The sequence below is a fragment of the Cryptomeria japonica genome, chromosome 7 (assembly GCF_030272615.1).
Source record: "Cryptomeria japonica chromosome 7, Sugi_1.0, whole genome shotgun sequence".
In the NCBI taxonomy this organism is placed as follows: domain Eukaryota; kingdom Viridiplantae; phylum Streptophyta; class Pinopsida; order Cupressales; family Cupressaceae; genus Cryptomeria; species Cryptomeria japonica.
The window spans coordinates 49,777,120-49,799,341 of NC_081411.1; the positions used below are offsets into that span (position 1 = coordinate 49,777,120).

Sequence of the window (22,222 nt, forward strand, 5' to 3'; positions counted from 1 at the left end):
GGAAGAATCTATAATTTCAAGTGGGAGATCTTGTCATGGTGCACCTAAAAAAAGCAAGGCTACAGCAAGGAGTGCCTAACAAGTTGCAAATGAGAAGGTTGGGTCCTTGTGCCATTCTAGCTAAGTATGGAGAAAATGCTTACAAGGTGGACCTACCTAGTGACATTGGCTTGTCACTGATTTTCAACATAACAGACTTAGTTGCCTATAAAGGACCAGTTCAAGGTCTAGATTGTAGTCACTCAAAGGTATTTGATGATGTGAACAACCTCCAATCACCAGCAAGATCAAATCCAAAGGCTGAGAAGGTATTGAATTCAAGGATCACCAAGAAGACAAGGCATCAAACCTATTGGGAGAACCTAATCAAATGGCAAGGTATGGATGATGCTAAAGCTACATGGGTGCTTGAGACAAATTTTCAGAAGCCAAGCATTGATCAGAATTCGATTCCCAAGAAGGTGACATAATTTCCTTTTGTTTGGGAGAATGGTCTAGGAGCACCTAGTACTTAGACTATTTAGTTTTCTCAATTTTGGCTTGTACTGACCCTAGCCAGGTCAATAGTGAATAAGGACTCCAGGAGGGTCCAAGAGTGAGTGAGATGAGTAGAATGTAGGCCTAGTAGAGTTAGGTTTGCATTTTGTACATAGGAAGTGGTTTGAGTAGGTAGTTGACCATTTTGATGGTCAAAGGTGTCAAAACTTGGTATGGGAATTAGAGAGGGTTAAATTAGTCTTAGAAGTGTCTTAAAATTCATGATTAATACTTAGAATAGGTCTCATAGGTTGTAGAGTGCAAAAGTGCAAAGTTGCAAAAGTTGTCATGACAACTTTTGAAAGTTGTCATGACAAATTATGTCCTAATTTGATTAGCGTTGAAGTTCGGGATTGTTAAACGCCCTAGAAGGAATCCACATGTGAAAAAACTATAATAACCCTCTATTGCATGGATACCAAGGTTGGAACTTTTGTTTTGTAAGAAAAACAATCTAAAACTACTCATTTTCGGACTGCTTATCAACATTTTGGCTTGTTTTTGTTAATTTTGTGAATATAATGGATTTAATCCAAGAATACAGTGATGGATTGAGCTTTTGTAGTGTGTTATAGAGTTTTTGGCTTCATTTAAAGCTTTGAAATTAGTTTTTAGTAGTGTTTTCTTATTTTGGTTTGCAAACAGCCAGTTTTGGCTTGCAAATAGCAGTTTTATGTAAAATGGGTGCCCCATAAAATCCCACCGCGTGTTCATCACGACCTATTGGGAAATGGTAGGAAACCCAATATATAGTGTATATATGCAAGGAGGAGCTCTAAAAGTTGCATTTTCTATTTTTCACAGCTTGCCCTAGGTGAGTCCAAGAGCAATTCAGCTAGTGAAGACAAGGTGAAAGTTTGGTGTAAAGTGCAGAGGTGATTGCCAAACCAAATCCCAAGAACTTGGGATGATGTAAGAGGTCCATACAGAGCTTCCAATGCAAGGATAATCCTTTAATAATCCATTTGGTCCCTCAAAACCAAACTTGAAGAACTGTTACCAGTCAAAGGCCTAGAAACCCTTCAAAACCTCATTTTTGGGTTAGGGCATTGAATGGTGTGATGGGAAATCAAGACCACTGAAATCTCTTGGGTTTAGGTGTCTCATTGAAGAAAAAAAAACTTATTGCATGGTCATTTGGATCGTTTTCCCACAAGCCCTTGAAAACCAGATTTTGGAGGCCTTATAGGGGCTCTTTTCTTGTAGCCCTATTCTAGGCAAAATGGTGAAATTGGTAAGAAATAAAATGATTGCAAACCCCATATGGACCCAAGATGCATTCAAAACATGTCAGTAGCCTCCTCCACACCTCTGTAACAACTCACAATAGTAGGAGGTCAAAATTGATAAGTTGAAGCCAAGACAACCATAATGAGCATATGGAAAGCATTGTAAATTGGTGGGGTTCCTAGTTAAACTCTTGTAGAAAACACCTTGAGATTGACAAGAAGCAAGCCCTAGAAGAGACTGAGAAGGACTTGGAAGCTAGGTTTGGAGAGTTGGTGGAATTGAGTAACACCAACTAGGTGAAGAGTGAGGAAACTAGACAACCCTATCACTTCATCGACCACCACAAAGTGATTATGCACGTATCAACGACGCTTGATTCATTGCAGATCTTCATCCAAGACATCAAGCAACACATAGAGAGGTTTGTTTCATTAGGCCTGCCCTCTCCATTCCCCATGGATGGTTCTATATTGGGGGTTGAGAAAGCATTAAATCAGGTCGAGCATTTGCAGTAGGATAGGGCTTTCCTCCAGTGCTTGAACAATCCTATCTTAGCAGAAGAGGTCGAGCATCTCCTACATCCCCTAGCCTAGCTCTACATGCTCTTGAAAATGGTCCATGATGAACCAGTAGGCTTTCCATTTGATGAGATAATCTGTCTAGATCAACATTATCAGAACCTAGAAGCACAAGTATTGCCCTTCAAGGAAGAATGGTCTCCATTATATCAAGTCTTTGATCTTCGCTACCCTATCTTGACATGAAGTCTAGTCTCTGAACCAACAATTTTGTGTTCTAGCCTTCCACAGGCAGAATGCCCCCTTTTAGTCGCCAAGAAATGTTCACATTATTTCAAGGTAAAATCCATAGGCGGTATTTTTGATCAAGTGGCACTCTTTCTTTTTGACTTTCCAGTTGTGCTCAATGTATAGGCCAGATGTCATCTCAGCATTGTTCCTGATGGCCTGCTTTTTTCTATTTGAGGTTAGGGGGAGCACGGATTTTCCAAATGGCTTGGGTTTTGATGACCGAGTATTCTTTTAGACACCACCTTGCATCATGTGAAGATAGAGACACATGACACCTCCACGCTACTCGTTCTATTTCTATTTATGCACTCTTTTTCGGATGTCCCTGGAACTGTCATGTTTTCCATGGTGACCTGTCTCTCAAGTTGTAGTTCACATCTAAATATTTTATGTTCAAGCAGGTATGGAGATCACTAGGATAAGGTGGAAATAACAAACTCGAAAGCGGTTTTGCTGGGTGTGATCCTGTAGGATGCCATGATAGTTTTTCCGGTCAAAGGCGGTTGTGGGAGGAAGGCAGATGCTTTGAACTATTAGCTGAGCCATGGGCTCTATTTATGCTTGGTTTTTCCCTGTTTTAGGGGTTCAAAACTTTTATAAAAAGAGACAATTAAGTATTCTAGATAGGAATTAAGCCTTTTAGCTGTTATTGTTTTATGAGGAAAGGATAATCAAATTGTGCCTATGGCCTCTGTGATGCCTATTTTCAGTATGCTATAATAGTTTTCTATGCATTCTTGTAATTCTGATGACTTTGGAGATATATGTCTAATACTTCGTCGATTAAACTATGTTTTGCACTTGTTATCTAGTGGATACATGATGTATGTTTCTTTATGTTAAAAGGGATCTTAGTGGTATCTTGATTGTGGTTCTATTTAGATATATAGATTGTTGAATGAGCTTTAAAACTGAATGTTTCTAGGTTTTATATGCTATTAATGCTTTTCTAAAATATTCTAGCGCATTGCCCTGATAGTTTAGATTATTTTGTTTCAAGTTTCTTCTCTCCCTTTTCCCCCCAATCACAAGGAAGAGTCTGCTTCTTAAATTCGGAGGTCATTCAGTGAGTTTTGTGCAATAGGTCCCCGTCACTGAATTTCCCATAAGGTTGTTCGCTTTCAAAGTAAAATTTAGAGTCAACAGTATGTAGAGTGATAGAATAATGTATTGATCTTTCGGAAGCAGAGAAGATGTGTGGAGAAGAAAATGAATTTGTTATGTGCTTAACCAGAACTGTAACCATGCATTAAGGATGCTATTTCTTAATTCATGATTTTTCAGAAGTAATCTGTGATTATTTGTAAGGCAGTGAGCCTTCCTTGGGTTGTAGCTCTTTTTATTTTTGAGTAGTGTGCCTGAATGCATGTTCATTCCCCATTGTAATACTTCTAACAAAGTATACCTATTTTGTTGGTTCATCCCCACCATGTTTTTTTCCCCTAACAAGGTTTCCACGTCAAAAATCTTGGTGTTATGTGTGTTTATGATGTGTTGCTAATTTGTGCTTTCATGCTTGATTACTTGATTTGAGAATAAGTTCAATTTTTGTAGGTTTTTGGTGACAACCGATTCACTCTCCCTTAGTTGTCTACCCTATTTTAGAACTATTTCATCAGAAGGAGATTCCACACTTGTCCTCAAAGAGCACAAGTGGCTCAACCCTGGATGACAAGTGTCCTTGAGGAGGACAAATGTCAAGAAGGGAAATGGACACATGTCTATTTCAGAGATAAATATCCAAATAACCAATATTATTTTTCCAAATATTAAAGATATTAGGAATGTATAGACACATGTGAGGGGGGAGGTTGAAAGGGATAAGTTTGGTTGAGGGGATAGGGTTGGTTAGAACCTAAGGGTTATGCAACGGGTTAGGTTAGAAGAAGGGTTTAGGTTAGGAGACATGTGATTCAATTAGATTATTTGACTTATATTTAAATTCAAAAAGAAGAAAAGGGTGAAATGAACTAAATAGAATAATTAAATTATTTTATTTAGTAGAATAAGGGACAATATTTAATTAATTAAATGATTTAGGGTTGTCAAAAAATTAATTAAAAAAGGGACTAAAGTGTAATTAATAAAATTAATTAGCTAGAGTGAGGGAACACTAATTATTAAATAATGCGTAATTATTTAATTTAAAAGAATTTGGGATGGCTAAATTCAATTGATTAGATTAATCAAATTTAGGTGTCTACATTTTACCCCTCTTCCTAGTGGCACTAAAATTGCGTCAATGTAAAGAAAATAAGACACCAGTGACTCAAAGAATAGGGTGTGAGAAAAATGCCCCAAGATGGAGGAAGGATGGGTTAGTGATGCCCCTCAAGAGGGTGCATGGGAAATAGAGGTTTAGGCGAAGTCTCAAAGAAACATTGCCCTAGCGAATAGGAGGGAAGAGATGCGAAATAAAGTCTAAGTGTGACAAGAATCATCTAGGAAAGAGGAGTGAATGCAAATGTAGCAAATCATATGCATGAAATGATAATGGAGCGTGAGCACCTTGGAATAGGGTTGCCATGCAACAAGCACTTATTTTGATTTAGCATTGTATGTGATGCACCAGGGTATGTGGAACCAAGGTAATTTCATAGTCAATGCATGGACAAATGCAACAAACAAACACAAAAAAGATTAGTATAGCACCACACAAAGTTATAGAGAACTTTGCATTAAATTATGCTAGAAAAACCACAAGTAGAAGATATGCCATAGTGTAACATAAGATAATTGAGACCTCATGAGGGAACAACATAGAAAACATCATAAAAAAAAACACAAGAAAAAGAAAACAAGACCATGCCCCAGGTTTCATCACTCATAGTGCACCATGATATAAAGGATCATGGCGACCATGAGGAGTCAAAATGATGAAGCTCAAATAAAGATAAACAAGGAAAAAAAAGAAATCAAAGTCAATTTGCGTGCCTCAAATATCTATTGCCAAAAGGATAGCTGAAGGACTGCATTTGATGATGTTTGACTTGAGGAAGGATACATCCTATGCAGAGTGATGATAGGATAAAATATTGATGATGTTGCATGACAAAAGGTACATGATGCAATCACAATGACACAGATGCTCTAGGATGATTGTTTAAGAACCAATTGATGGGACATGATCTCGAGGACATAACTGACTAACGCAAAGGATGAGACCTAAGGACACATACGTACAAGTGGAACTAGATGGAGACACAAGACTAACGCTATGCACAAGGCATTATTTACAAGATGTACAAGAGCTATGGAGGAAGGAGGAGGACCCAGGGATAGACACAATGTTACCCTGGTCAAGATGAAAATACACAAAAGATTGTTGATTGATGGGTTGTTGTTGATGTGAGAATGATATATCCTCAAACAACACAAGGATTGGGAAGGATGCATCTCGATGATGCTGATTTGATTACGATCAAGGTTGTAACAAGGCTAGGAAAAATACCAAGGATGTGATTAGATGATTTGATTAGCGCTTGAATTTGGATAGCTGAGGGATATGGATAGGATTTGCATGCAATGGTGGATTGTGAGAAGTAGATGGATTGGTTGGATGGATGGCATTGAATTGCATAAGGGTAGCCTAGAGCTAGATATAAATGATGAGGGATGTAAGAAGTCATGGAATGATACAAGAGGAGAGATGAAAGGATGGAGGATAGGATGAAAAATATTTGGAGATCGAAGCAAAATAGATGTGGCTAGGATATGAAAGGATGAGGGACAAAGGGATGGAGGAACTAAGAGATAAAGATTGGTGGATGGATATGATAAGATGATTGACAGAAGGATATGAAGCTGAGGGAAGTGGATGGAAGATAGGGTGATGGGTGGATAAGGACTATGAAGGTATGAAAAAGTATTATATGGTTGGGAGGAGTGATGGGTGGATAGGAAGGAAAATGGAGGCCAAGACGTGTCCAAAGTATGTATACATGGTGGCCTTTTCTTTTTATCAAGATCCAAAGTAGGATGGAGGAAGTGAAATGGATAGGATATAATGGGTATAGTAGGTAGATGGTGTTACAGGCTAGGGTTGCCATTGCACCAAAAGATCGATATTTCAGCACCTGATACAACCACTAGACTTATAGAACCCACATGAGGTTGTTAAAACATGTCATCAATCCCCACAAGGGACGTTCGCCCATTGCCAACAATCCCCCTCCCACCATCACTTGTCGCAGCTTGCATGATTCAAACCTATGACCAAGCTCTAATACCACTTGTAACAAGCTAGGGTTGTCATTGCACTAAAAGATCGACCTATCAATGCTTGATACAAACACTAGACTTATAGAATCCACATAAGGCTGTTAAACCATGTCGTGAATCCCCATGAGGGATGCTGGTCCACTGCCAATAGATGGAATGGAGGAGGTGATGGATGGATAGCTAGAAGAAATTTCCCCGAAGTATGGAGACCAAAAGGATGAAGGGAATTACACATGATGTCTATTTTCCAGGTTTTCATCATGGTACTTGTCCAAGGAGCTTGTTTGCCATGTTTTCATTAGTGGAGAAGTTTTTCTCTTTACTTTTTTTTGTATTCTTTTGATTTTCTTTTTTTTTTCTTTCTTTTATTTTTTCAATTTTTTAATTTTATTTTTACTTTTTCTAATGTTTTGGGCGAATTGTTTTGGATGGCTCAGATGGATGAGGATAAATGGGTTTGGAGGATAGGTGATAAGGGAGATGGATGGAGGAATCAAGCATCAAGTTCCATATCAAAGTAATAGGAGCTCATTTGGAGTGATCACTAGATGTTGGTACAACTTTATTAGGACTGAATGGATTATGCAAAGACTTGAACTAGATGGTTTAAATTGGGAATGTATGTGGTGTAAGGTATATGGTAGTGGCAAGTGTTTGGATGGAATGAGGGAAAGTGAGTATGGTGGAGGGATGTTGTCAGGACCAACATTGGCACATGTTTTGGGGGATGTGGGATGAGTGGAGGGGAGATGGATGCAACATGTGGATAGGATGGAGGAATAATGATATGTAGTTTTGGGACATAGGGACCTAAAATAGATTTAGGAGATGTAGAGGAGGGATTCTTAGTTTGTAGAATAGAAACTTTGGATTACATTGGAGATTTTTCTTTTGGACACATTGCTTCTTTTTCCTTTGGGATCCATATTGTTTTTGTTTTTTCTTTTGTGGGCCTTTGTGGCCTTTGAGATTTACTGAATTGTTTTATCAAATCTTGCTTTGTTTGAGCATGCATTTTGAAGTGGACATGGTGATCTTTAGATTTTTGTTGATTTGTAGCTTTGTGCATCTTTGACTTGACATCCAAATTGATGTTAGTAGCATTGGAAGGAGTGTGAGAACATGGAGGATGTGGAGGGAATATGGATGGAGTGATGGTGGTAGGATGATGGGTAGGATGCATGGGAGTGTGCCTTTGTTGATCTTGATTTGGAATTAAAGGACCATGATGTTTATGATGGGTGATTGATGTAGAGAAACAAAAAAATCTTTCACAACCAATCTTGACTCATTACAAGCGCAACTTCAATCTAGGACCATGACTAGTTCTTCTTGATGAACTTGCTCGAGGAACTCGATGAGCATTCACCAAACACAAGCATGAGATAATGTAATTTTCAACCCTTTTATAATTAATTTTGATGAAATTATAACAAACACCCTTCATTTAATCATACCATTGCAGTACATTCTTGTAAGACTTTCAAATTGCTCAAATGACAAACTTCTCTTTAGACTCATGAAGAGCATTTTTTATTTGATCTTGTTTCAACCCATCCAAGGGAAGGAATCACATATATTATACACTACCTTAGGAGTGTATTAAAACAATTTTTAACTTGATAACATCCAAAATAAAATATTGATTCAACAAACCCTCACGAAAATAGGTTTTTAAGACTGTCCCACAGTGAAATGCAAAGAACAACCATTAATAAATTTCACAAAACAAATAACTAAGCCAATATATTTGGTGAGAATGAAGATAACCTATATAAAAAAAATTACTCAAGTTTTCATCAAGATCCAACGATGGAAACGAAAGTTATGGATTTTTTCAAAAACTAGAAACCCTAGTTTCTGAATAGGGTTGTTAGGAAGATTGGCTTATTAGACCAATCAAACGACCTTTCCTTGAGGACTAGTAAGAATTAAAAAAATCTTAAATTAAATTATATTTTTATCCATATAAGTTTCAAACCCATACTAGTCCGTACAAGGCCATATTAATTGAAAAATCAGACATTTACACACATAAATACAAGGTAAAAATGTGCAAACGAAGTCTTTTTCCATTCAATCATTCTCCAACCCTCAAATTCAAATTTGCATGAAAAATTTATACATTTCTAGCCATATTCAACTACCCAACCAACCAACTAACCAAGTTGGTAACAAATACAACAAATGTGACAACTTTTACAAAGTTGCTTGACAATGTTTTGTGCAACATGACAAATTTTGCAACTTTTACAATTTCTGGCCAGTGAACTTAAAAATTTCCAAAATGGTCTTTGTAATACCCTAAAAATGGTCATCTAAAACATGGGCCCCTAATCTTGACAACGTCACCAAGGTCCTAACCAAAGGCAATTAAATAAATCTTGAGCACACAATTAATTTCTAAAATCATCAATGTCACATGGCAAAATTAATCACTCAATATTAATTAAGTATTTATTTAATTAATTAAATCATTTCAAGTAAATCATTTTAAACAATTATCTTATTTATTTTATTAAATATCCTAGTATATTAAATTAAATAAATCAATTTGCCATTAAATCACCAAAAAGAGGAATTAATTTGAAAAATAAATAAAAATTGTCATAAATCTTCAAAAAAGGAAACAAATCAAAAAAGGAATTAATTGAAAAAAAGAATTAAAAATTGAGAAAAGAAATCAAATGGAGATAATCTTGGAAATCAAATAAAAAATTGAAAAAATCTCAAAGAAAGCAATTAAAACAATTAAATCTCAAAATTGAATGAAATAGAGAATAAATCAGTCTTTTCTGATTTTATCTTAATTTTAGTTCAATTTCCTTTAAAACTAAGAAAAGTAGCCAATCACATCAATTCACTTGGAGTGTGCTTCCTCTTGGAAAACCTTGACCTTCCATCATTGTTTGATCTCAGTCGTTGGTTTCTTTCTGAATTTTCTATAAATTCAGGCTCTCATCTCCTAATCAAAGATCTTGGAGAATATATTGTTATTATGTTGTTTTTGCTCTAGGTTCATTGAGAATTTGCATTGAGATATTGCATATTAGTTATTTCATATTTCTTAAATCATTTAGCTTAAATATTCATTTATTGCTTAAATCATGTTAGATTAAATCTTGCAAATCATGCATTCATCTAGCTTAAATCTTGCATTCATTTAGCTCAATCTTATGCTCATATAGATCTAAAAATCCTTTGTTTAGGTGTGGTCTAGTCACTGGATAGCTTAGCAATCTGAGAGCAATCTAAACTCACATCTACTAGAAGGCAATAGGTCGCTTTGTAATGGTTTATTATTCATTGATTATTGATTTACTAACCATGCATCTAATGACTTAATTGAAGTGTTGTGTATTCCAGATACAGATACAGGTCCACTTTTCACACACACAGTCTTAAATGACCTTATTTGACTAAAAACCACTAAAACAACCCAAAACCAAAAAGTGACATAATGCATGTTTATGAGGCTCTTGATGCCCTTGTGTTAGTGATGGAGATATGGGATTTGCATATGAAGGGATGATTAGAACAAAGATGGAAGATGGGATTGTGGGATATAAGGGGCCAAAATAAATTTAGCATGTGGGGGATTTTTGGGTATAGGGACCCAAAATAGATTTAAAGGACGATGGAGGGAGATGGATGGTTTTTTTAGCTTTATATGATAGAGGAGGGGGTACAACGATAAATGGTTTGGAGGAATGATGGGGCGATGTGATGGTGGGTTTGAAAGCATACTTGGATTTTGCATTAGTTGCACCAAAATTTTTGGATGAAGTGCCTTAGGATATGTAACCGAGACCATGAGACCCTGGATATGCTTTGACATGGATGGGCTCCAAAGTAACTTTCTCATTTAGGCCCAACATCTTTATCTTGATAGTTCATTTTTTGAGCATTTTATCTAAAATATGATACTTGTTATTTTGGGGACATGATGTGAGTCCTTTGTTAAATGGAGGAGAATGAGCGGTGTATTTGAGATACCATTGCAAAGAACAATACCACTGCAAAGCTTTGTCTCTAAAGGTTTGAGTAAATAATTTTGTCATTAGTCTTTTATCATGAGAGAAATCACTACATAAGTTTTGAAATGTCTTCACATGAGTCAAGGGGTCATGTTTTCCATTGTATAACTCTAATTGAGGAATCTCCACATTCTTAGGAGCAACCACATAGACAATCTCATCGAATAGTGGGCTTGCTACATCATAAGTAGGAACTTTGAAGTAAGATTGGGTTAATGAAGCCAATTGTTGTTGTAAAGATGAAACACTTTGAGCTAGGTTATTGATAGTGGCTTCGGTGGATGGATTGATGTTAGACATATTGGATTGTGAAGGAGAAGTAATGTTATTGTCTGTTGTTGGAGGTTGAGAATAAGGAGAGGGAACATTATAATGTGTTGGTATATGAGATGGTTGGGAAACATTTATGGAAGACTCATGAAATGAAGTATGTAAGAGTATAAATTAATAGGATTCCCGCATGACTAACATGTGTATGATTAATATTTTGGGTAGAGTTAGTCACGAGAGAAGACATGTATATGTAGGCACACTAGGCAAGGATGTAGGCATAGGAATGGAATTCTCAACTTGACTAGTAGGATGAGAATAAGAAAGAGCTTCAACACAAATTTTGATAAGCATAATATTGGTATAAACAAATGAGAAATGCCACATAACACTTCCACACCCAACTTGTCACTTTCAACCATTCTCTTCAACCCTTCAATCAAAGAGATTGCCTCACTATTTAAGTGTTCTTGGCCCATTCATCGTTAAATATTGTCCAACTCAATGTCAAAACAAAAAGGTTTAGGAAAGAACCATCATCCTGGAATAATTCCTTGCACTGAGACTAAAGCAGCCAAGGGAGCAAAAAATAGACAACAGATTTTGAAAGGCTTCCCACAAGCTTTTGCCTGAAGGACCACATTAGAGGACCATCTCCAACAAAAACCAAAAAGAAATTAAAAATATGTTTACATGTTACTTTCATCTAAAATTTAGAATATTAAAAATATGTTGGGCTTGGTGATGTTAATAAATTTTCTTTATTTTTTTTTAATAGAAGAGAAAAACAATTAATTTCACATTATTTATTTATCTCCTCAATAATTAATATAGAAAACCTATATTATTTATATAGCTTAAATAATAATGATTTTTCGATTATGGTTGAAGTTAAAAGGGCAAGTATTCGAGTGAGTAGCATCTCCTAAATATTAATAGTGAAAATTGTAATTGGTATTCCCATTAATTAAACTTTTCTAGTATCCTTGCAATTTTAAGTGGTTATTCCATCAATTGAGATGTCTCATTAAAGTGGCATGGGTACTTACTAAATAAGCAGTTAATATTGGTAAAATAAAATAAACCTTAACTTCTACAAATATGTAAAGTCAAGAAAAAGATTTTAGATAGAATCATCATTCAACAAATAAATGATTACTATTAATTCAAAAAAAGATTTTAACTTCTACAAATATATGTAAAGTCACTAAAAAGACTTTAGATAAAAGTACCATTATCCTAAGTGGATATTTTATAACAAAAAACAGTCCATACCTGATTATATGATTTCATAAATATTCAAATTTTAATACAACTTTCTGTAGATATTTTCCAAATTACCAATATATTATTTTCTCATATTTATTTCTTTTACTCAACATATATACATTTAATATAAAACAAAGTATAGCTTTATTACATAAATCCAATAAATCTTGTTATGGTATGAAGTAATAAAAAAAGAAATAAACAAGCAAAAAGCTCATTATGTGTACATACTCTTCACATAGAAATGAAGAAATTTGTGGATTGCATTCCAAAGGAAATTGATCATAAGCAAATATCAAATGTCTAGAAAATAGTGTACAAGTTTGAAGACTATTTCAATTTTTTTTTTTTTTTTTTTTAATAAATGCACAATTTAATTAGAAGAAAAAGAATGTACAAAATATATCAACAAACTGGAAGAAGCCTATCAAGCTAAAAGGCCTGAAAGAGACAACCCAGTATGAATACAAGGAAGCAATACATAAAAACAACTGAAAGCTAAAGATTTGAGTAACAATCAGATACACTACAAGAAAACAAATTTTTCTCCAAGAGTACAAAGTATATGATCATAAGTAGTGATCTTAAACATTGCAAGAAGAGATCCATTATGGTCTTTAGCTATAACTGCCAACTGGGATTGCACTCTAGATAATTGTGATTGAACTTCAAGGTTGTTGTTGAGCTTCTCCTTCAAGACTTTAACAGGTGTCGCATGTTGCAAATTAATATTATAGAATAAACCATGCATGATCACTTCTGATGAAAGAAAACCATTAGAAAATATAGCTTTACATTAGAGCAGCCAAATATAATTGAATATCTGTTCATATTCAGCCCTTGAAGATTATTCAGTTGCCTGATTGAATTCACTCCTTTGACTCTCCAGCTTTGGGCATCGCTCAATTCTAATTTTCAAGGAAGATAATTCTCCGAGAGAGTCGGGTAGACGCTCCACTTTAGGGCAATCCAAAATTAAAAGTTCCGTCAAGGAAGACAGATCTCCAAGAGAGTCTGGTATACGCTCCAGCTCAGGACAACATTGAATCCAAAGCTTTGTCAAGGAAGACAAACATCCAAGAGAGTCGGGTAGACTTTTGAGGTTAGGACAACTTACAATATAAAGCTCCGTCAAAGAAGACAAACCTCCAAGAGAGGTCGGCAAGCTTGTCGACAACACCTCATCTATAGTCAGCCGTCCCAACCTGCTGAGTCGGCCGATGTCATCTGGTAGCTTCCTTAACCTGCTGAACGTGTGGACATCGAGCTCTCTCAATGATACATTATTTGTGATGTGACGAGGCAACTCTCCCAGTTTGCTGCACCAAGTAAGGTAGAGAAACTCGAGCTTTGTTACGTTTTTGAAGTCCTCTGGCGTGAATGTGAGTTCACTACTACAGTTTAAATTCAGATATTGCAGGAGCTTCAGGTTTTTAAAAGAAGCAGGCAGCCTCCTCAACTCATTCCAGCACAAGCTTAGATACCGCAGATTGCTCAGATTGCCAAAATCGCTGGGTAGTGATTGTATATTACAGTCATCTAACACCAGGTGTTCTAGCGATCGGAGAAGACAAAATTCGTCTGGCAGACGAACATTGTGGCCTCCGAAGATTACTACCTTTTTCAAATGATTGAGATGTCCTATTGATTTTGGAAAACCTTGAAATTTGTCGCAATCAGACATAATCAACTCCCTTAACTGCACAGGGGCCTGCAACACATTTTCAAGTAGAGCAATGTAATGAATAAAGCAATCATAAAATGATTGAAGGATATATTTAAAACAGGTTAAACGGACGCTACTTGCCTCATCAGTCTCCCCCCACAGCTCTTCTAACTGATTTTCATCGCCGTACCTCCTCCCATAGATTTCTAAAACCCTCAACTTTGAAAGCCCTGACGGAAGTTTTCGCTGCCCAATTTCAAACCACCGGAGCCAAACCAGTTCTCCTGATACTTCACCCATTACTTCATTGAAAGAATTTCCATTAATCACTAAATACTTGAGTCCAACTGAAGAGGGTGAGAGCAACCAGGTTCCGCTATTTGTTTTTACGTTAAGTTTTCCATTCCAGCACCAAACTCGAAAATCAACCTCACCAGTTATTCTGACCATTTCTGCCTCTGGTGTGGTCTTATTTGTACCCTAAACAGAGATAACATAAAATATCCAGAAAATCAAATAAAAACTAAAATATAATATTATAAACTTCTACAAACAATTAAAATTATTAGAAGAGTAGATAAACAAAAGATTTGGTCAGACATACATGAATATTACTCCAGCCTACTCGATATGGGGTCGCTACTATGCCATGAATGCCGACTCTGTTCTGCATAGGAAAAAATATAAAATAAAAAACTTAAATATAGAAGAGCCAATACAGCCAGTACTCAGATCAATAATTTTTTTGGTTGTCCAAACACGTACTATCTATATAAATCGGTAATTTTTTTCTGCTATTTGGTTGCAAAATAGGTCTCCGTCTAGCTATACAGACTATCTTTTTATTGGTTCTGGAAGAGGAAACCAGTAGATCAAACGACGAGTCACAGAAATTCAAATTTCAAATAATTCACACCAGTATTGCATTTCATTTAAGAGTGTCATCGGAGATTCTGAAATCTAGTCCTAACTTGACGGTCTAAAGAAATAAAGGGGAAAATATTTTAAATTGAAGCAATACTGCTGCAGCATATGTTGTATCCAATTAACCTTTGAATTTGGTACACTTTATACATATAGTTTTAAATATGTAAGTTGTCCAAAGAAAAGTCTCCTAATTAGAATTGCAGAACTAAAAAGTGTATTGCTGTTCTAACAAGAATGATGTCCCAAATTTAACCTGTGAAATATATTGACATTTATTAAAAACATACTTTTTTAATCTCCTTGCAGCTGTATATGATGTATCCATTATTTACTGTGAGAACGTTTCTTTTTCACTGTGTTATATTATTTCCTTTATATAGGCAGTTCATCCTGGAGGCTGGGGAGGGTCAATTTGCCCCTGCCTCATGTTTGGGAGGAAAAAAAAAAGTCCGGAAGAAAAGTTTTTACAATGACTATTGGATACACCAGATACAGCTGCATGGAGATCAGAACGATATATTTTTAATGAACGCCAATATTTGCCATGGGTTAATTGGGTAGTGGAGAGAACACGGCAGAAAAATAATGTCGTAGTTTTTTAATCATTAAGGCCTTCACTTCTTATATAGCTATTTAACTGTAAAATTAATAAAACTTCATGGACAAAAATTTGTATGCAACAAAAAACACTTGTTTTGCATTGTTTATAAAAATAAGAAATAATTAATTTCACAGCTAGAAAGTTATTATGAAATCTTACCTCTTTTTCATTCTGAACATTAATAATTGGTTGATGAAGCCAAAAGCGATATGGTGACTGCTTTCCAGCTATGTTCCTTCCCAAATCTCTTATGTGGTCATGCATTCTTATATAATTGTATTCATCACACTCAACCAAACATTTATTCAAAAGCCTTCCCCAAGTGTACTGACCACTCCACTCCAATCCATCCCATAATTCAATTGGTAAAGTGTAATTTTCTCCTATGAAGAAACATGCAGCATCCAGAAACATCTCTTTTTCTTCTTCATCAAGGGCATCATAACTTATTTTGAGTATTTGTTGGATATCATCAGGCAATATCCTTTTAATCTTGTGTAGCAAAGACTCCCAACGTTTTTTACAAGACTCTCCATAAAGTAGTGCTCCGATTACCATGAGAGATAGAGGTAATCCATGACAAGCCTCCAAAAACATTTTAACAAGCTCCTCAAACCCATCTGGAGGAGAAGCTTGGGTAAAAGCATGCCAACAAAAAAGTTGTTTAGCATATAATGAATCAAGAGCTTTCATTTTATATATAGAAGTGATGCCCCAAGTTTTAAGAACATCATAATTCCTTGTGGTAATAATGATAAGGCTGCCCCTTTCAAGTCTATCTTTTATCAACAGAGCATTCAATTGATTCACACTATCCACATCATCAAGAACAATCAATACTCTAAATCTCAATTGCCTTGAAAGAGCTTCCTTACCTTCCTCAATATTGTCAAATGATGCGTTTTGGACACCAAAGTCTTGGAGTATTTTTTTCTGCTTCTGATATAAATCTTTAATGGAGACATCTCGAACACTAAACACAAAACTGGACCGCTCAAACAAAAGAAATTTTCTATTATACAACTCTTTTGCAAGGGTTGTCTTTCCAGAACCACCCATACCCCAAATTCCAATAATTCGTACACCCTGATCACCTTCAACAGATTGGGTTGTATTCTCCTCAAAATCGTTCACTATTTCTTCCAGACCTGTTGGATGCTCTGCAACCTTTAATGGTACATTTTTTATGCTTTTCACTACAATATTCTTCATATTCTTCAGCACTCTATCCTCATCGCTGAATAAATAAAAACATTGAAAAATCAAAATATTGACAGTTTATTGTGCCACAAGTTAAATCGCACAAAAATGACAAAGAGTACATATTTGTTAAAACGGGGAGGCCGAATGTGTGACACTTACTCTTTACTGTTTATAATTAGACCAGAGTAAAATGAGACGATGTGGAGTGCCTTCTTCCACTCCTCAAGTCGTTCCAGATATCTACCCTTCTCCTCGTGCTTCTTGAAGGACTGCGCATACCTTCCCTCGTTCCCTTGGTCCACCCGTCTGAGCTCACTAGGATCTACATAGTAGAAAATAGGAATAATTGGGGCGCCAGATTTTAGCATGAATGATAGCTCTGCCAAACACCAAGGTGATTCTGCATACCTCTCCGAAAAAATAGCTATATGAAGTAAAGCGCTACTCATTGCTGCTTCTATTGCTCGGGGCAAAAAATCACCACTTCCCAACTCTTTTGAGTCCAAAAAAACTGAAAGTTGCATGCCAGTAAGAATGCCATAGAGAACGCTAGCTACAGTGGATTTGACGTCTGGTCCACGATGATTGATGAAGACATCGTAAGCTGGCTTTTTCATGGGTTCTGAGGCACAGGTAGGTGTACGTGGTGCGATTCCATGAAATGCATCAATACTCTCAGCGTTTCCTTTGCTCCCAGTGGTAGAACTAGACGCCATGGAATCGTGTCGCAGTGAAAGAGGATTATAAAGTAAAGCGATGGAAGCAGGCTTAATGTTAGGAAGGGGAAGGGCCAAGAAATTGTTAAAATGGAGCAGGCAGGTTACGAGGGTAAGCTTGGTGTTGTGTGAAGTGAAGCATTTCGTATTTGTAAGAAATGCGCAAAAGCGTATTAGGGATTTGCAGAGAAATGATGAAAGGTGTATGAAGCTGCGTGGAGGGAATGCAGAATCACGTGAGAGGTGAACCCTAAACCCTAAACCCTAAACATATATGAGTGGGTGGCATGAGATTTGTGAAGAAGATATGCGAAGAATCATGTGACAGCTGGATTCAATTATTGTACTGCTCTGTCCAGGCTTTGTCCAATACAAATCGAAGCCACTCATTATTTCTTGTGCAAATCAAATTATGATCCAGGTCATTTCATCACCTTGCCTCTTCTACTATCAACGACACAGTAGACCAGGTATAGGAATACTTTTGGCGCCCATCTTTAAAAGTATTATTGACATTTGTGCCAAGCAGCAGGATATTTGCATATTTCTCAGAATAAAATCCTTTTTTTTTTATTGTGATGGTCCCACTGTCCGAACTTGTGTCTTCTACTGCAAGTTATTCCACTTATTTCAGTTTTGTCGTTTTTATAACCGACCCTCTCTTTTATCTTCTGCACCTCACAAATTTCGACATCAGATTCACACTAGGGAAAATATATTGCTAGGTAGTCTGTTTCCATATTTTAATTTTATTTGTTTGTTTTGAATTTTTATATAAAATATATTAAATTTCTCCATTCTTAATATTGTCCCTGTCATTAGATGTTCTTTTGTAAGTCCATATGTATATTTCATGGCTAATCTGATTTGTTGTTTTAAGTATTTTGTTATTTCTTTTTTGACAACCTGCTCGTTGCTTTTTCTATGTAGTTTATATTTGGTTTCAATATATAATAAAAAAATTCACATGATCATTTATGTCTATGCAATTTTTAATAGTTTATTGATTTTTTTTCGTTTACTTGATTTACATTTAAATAAGGTCATTGATTTTTTTTTGTTTACTTGATTTACATTTAAATAAGGTCAAGCCTCATGCATCATAATATATTATTAAATATAATTTATGATTCTTTGGCCCGCTATATCTATTTATTTGTCCTAAGTTATTACCTATAGATTTATTAGATGGTTTCATATTTATTTATGTTGTAAGTTTAGAAAATCAATATATTCATGTTTTTGATGTAATAATAACAATTGTTTATAAAATTTAAAAGTTATAACAAAATTGAAAATAGATGTGTATGTTTATTAGATAATTTTCATTCTTTCCAAGTTAAATTTAAAAACCATAACTAAACTATTAATTACAAGACTATTGTTGTTTGATGTAGGGCAATATAAATGCACGAATAATAAAAATAAAAAGAGTTTAGATCTAAATTTGCAAGGAGACTTTGAAATGCATATGTGAAAAATAATTGACCTACTTGAAGGAAAAATGTGTGGGTCCAAAATATATTGCATGAAATGTTTACATATTCTCTGTTAGGATTCCCACAGATACTGAGAAGGGGGGGTGAATCAGTATCTGACCAGTAATTGGAATTTCTTAACTTAAAACATGCAGAACATATTATAACAGCATACCGGTATGCAAGAAATAATGCAATAAACAGAAATGAAAGTAACCACATAAGAAACACACCATAACACATTGATTTAACGAGGAAACCCGGTGTGGGAAAAATCTCAGTGGGATTTGTGACCCACAATATTCACTTACTGGCCAATAAGAGAATATTACTTACAATAGGGGGCCTGCACATGCAAGAAGGCCAAGTGCCTAGAGCTCACTGCTCAAATGGGAAGTCTCACTGACTTACAATTTGGATTATACAAATCCAATAACTTGTACTACTTTACAATAGCATCTTCAATGCCAGATTCAGTACCGGTTTCTGCTCTGTTCTTTACATATACCCCTTAACCTATATTTCGCATAATAGGTCTGCCTAATTATTTTTCCTTATTCATTCCATATCCTTACAAAATGTCTTACAATGACTTCTTATATATATAAGTCATTTTACAATGATATCAAGTCGACTTTCAAAGTTTTTTACAATAATAAACAAAATATAATATATCAAAAATCTTGTCGGCCTTTGTGTCGATATACTTCCTTTCTCTGCCGGTGCCGGTAGTCTAAGTGCCGGTGTAGAGTATGATATGTTGATGTCGGTGTAATGCCTTGTCGGTGCCGTAGGATTGTAAGGTTGCCATCAATGACAAAACCTTCAATCACCTTCAATGTCTCATTGGAGTGTGCATATGCCAACATCTCCCCTTTTGGCATTGATGGCAACACTCATGAGAAAATTCAAAAGTGTATCCAAAACTGTAATCCAAAAATGTGTGTGCTCCCCCTGAGCATATGATCCTTGTGATAATGGATTTTCTCATACCACTACTCCCCCTTTGGCATTAATGACAAAGGTTGTCAAGATGTTAGTAGAGTTTGTAGTTTCAACCTTGTAACTGGGTTGTTACAATTTGAAATAGATCTGCCAAAATTAAGTTTATACTCTCCATAGACTTTTTATTGTCTCTGATAGTTGTCTCTGTCCTTTGAATTGTACCGGTGAGATGTTGCATGTGCTCTGTCGGTGTCCTTTGTCCCTGTACAAGTGCCTCAGATATCTATGTCCGCATGAATGCTAGATAGTCCAATCTTGGACTTAGTCTTAACCTTAAACTTTTTGCCTTATTTTCTATTTTCTCCTTTTCTCTTCCCAACTTTAGTAATTCATCCTCAAAATTTGTTATCTTCTATTCAAAAACTGATAGTGTATCCGGTGAGTTAACAAAATTATATACAAGTTTATTTATTTTATCATGTACCTTGCTTATTTGCTTATCTATATCAGTTGCTAGTAGGTTTGTCTTGCATGTGTCTTTGTACAAAGTCTTGAACTCTTTTAGTAAATTACATAGTTCCGGTAGAAGTGTGTCAAATTCTCTTGTACACTTCTTTATCTGATCTTCAAAGAATCTTTATTTTTCAATTTCCATTTTATCCTTTAATGCCTCTTCCTTTATTTTCTCAATTGTCACTGTGTTTTCATCGATGTATTTTGACAAAATTTCAATTTGACTTAATGAATCCTTATTGTCTATGTTGCAGTTAGGAGCTAGCCTCTTCAAAATTGGTATGGTGTCATCTATAGCCTTATAAGCTTGTGAGCTACAATCTATTATCCTCTTAATTGAATCTAAGAGTACTTCAGTCACATTAGTTGGTTTATAGCCTGCTGATGGGGAACCAACATTCTGAATACCGCTGGTGGTAGAAGTAACCAAGCCTGTTGTGACCTTTGGTAGGTCTGTTTGTGTTTGCATTTCATTTAGCAATGGTTTTTGTACTTCTTCTGTTGTCGGTTGCTCTGTTTCCTTGTGAACCTGTGCTTGTTCCGGAGCCTGTTGCTCTTCTTGTTTCTCTGTTTGTTGCTCTGTCTCAGTCTAAGTTTGAGTTTCTGCCTGTTGTTCTTTGTCATCATCTGTCGGTTTCTGTTGAGTGTTATCAGTTTGCTCAGCTATCGGTGGCTCACTAGCCATTTCAGTCTTACCAGCTGTATCTTTGTCTACCACAATGTTGATCTTCTGTGTATCAACATCCACTATATATAAGACTTCAGGATTAGGATTGACATCCTCTACATCCATACTTTCAACTGTCGGTTGATCTTCTGTAGTAGTTGTTGTTACCGGTGGAGTAATCAAGGGAGGTGGGGGTAAGTTGTCTTTAACTTTGATGCTAGGTGGTCCACCAATTTTACCTTTACCCTTGTCCTTGTCCTTCTGATAAACCTTTATAGGTTTGTGGCTCATGTACTCTTCCTGTTTTTCTTTATCAACTAGGAATATATCCCATGCATTTTTTGTTTCTTCAGTCACCTCATTAACTTTTCCAACCATTAATGCAATGTGCTGGTGTGCAGTAGAAAATACTGACTGGTTGGCTTCAGCAATTAAATCATCAATTTCTTTGGGTGAGTTCACTGGGTACACAGCAAGTAGCTTTTCTATCTTGATTTTCTTGTCAAGTTCTACTACTACTTGTCTCCTTACTTCCAATCTCTTAAATAATTCATCTGGTACTTTGTCTGCCACTTTCATCAAAAATTTATTATACATGTCCATATGCAATACAACACTATTTTCTACTTGTTCTTTTTCATTTGCAGTCAGAGTGTCATATAATTTTTCTATATTCTTGAGTTTCCCTTCCTCTATATTTTCATTCAATAGTATGTCAAGAGGGGCCATGTCTTGATTTGTCCTCTTCTTTTTCTTAGGTGTCAGTTTCTTCTTCGGTGTAGTCTTCCTAACCGGAGATCTTACTGCTTGTTGTTTCTGTCTTGTCCTCCTAGGTGAGGGTGTGGTTGCCGGTGAGGGATCTCTTTTCCTTACAACTCTCTTGAAAGTTGCAGGCATGTCATTCTCCGAAGATGTACCTACCGGTGATAGGTGAGTTTCAGGTTATGGAGTTGCTAACTCATCCTTTGTGATACCGGTTTGTTTCATCACATCTTCTTTAATAGCCTTTGCTTGTCTAGAACCTCTTCTTACAACTGCTTCGACTTTTTTCACTCTCTTATGGGATTGTATTTGGCTTTCAATAGTCTCAGCACTACCAAATACTTCTTCTTTAGGTTCTTTAGGAGCTTGCA

General features: G+C 35.9%; 1 protein-coding gene across 1 annotated transcript; it reads right to left on the reverse strand.

Annotated features, from left to right (window-relative positions):
- Positions 1-12,865: 12,865 nt before the first annotated feature.
- Positions 12,866-17,769, reverse strand: LOC131062380 (disease resistance protein RPV1). The gene is made up of 5 exons (XM_057996013.2): positions 16,930-17,769; positions 15,727-16,804; positions 14,644-14,706; positions 14,181-14,519; positions 12,866-14,084 (listed from the first exon to the last, which is right to left on the reverse strand). Exons 1-5 carry the CDS (start codon positions 17,484-17,486, stop codon positions 13,221-13,223), a joined length of 2,901 nt encoding a protein of 966 aa, XP_057851996.2. The 5' UTR covers positions 17,487-17,769; the 3' UTR covers positions 12,866-13,220.
- Between the last annotated feature and the right edge of the window lie 4,453 nt (positions 17,770-22,222).

Bases quoted from the DNA above. Each gene is read 5' to 3' on its own strand.
- LOC131062380 (XM_057996013.2), bottom strand. From the start codon at position 17,486: ATGGCGTCTAGTTCTACCACTGGGAGCAAAGGAAACGCTGAGAGTATT. The intron at 16,805-16,929 runs GTAAGTGTCACA...TTATTTATTCAG, and splicing joins CTAATTATAAACAGTAAAGA to CGATGAGGATAGAGTGCTGA. The intron at 14,520-14,643 runs GTATGTCTGACC...ATCTCTGTTTAG, and splicing joins TAGGCTGGAGTAATATTCAT to GGTACAAATAAGACCACACC.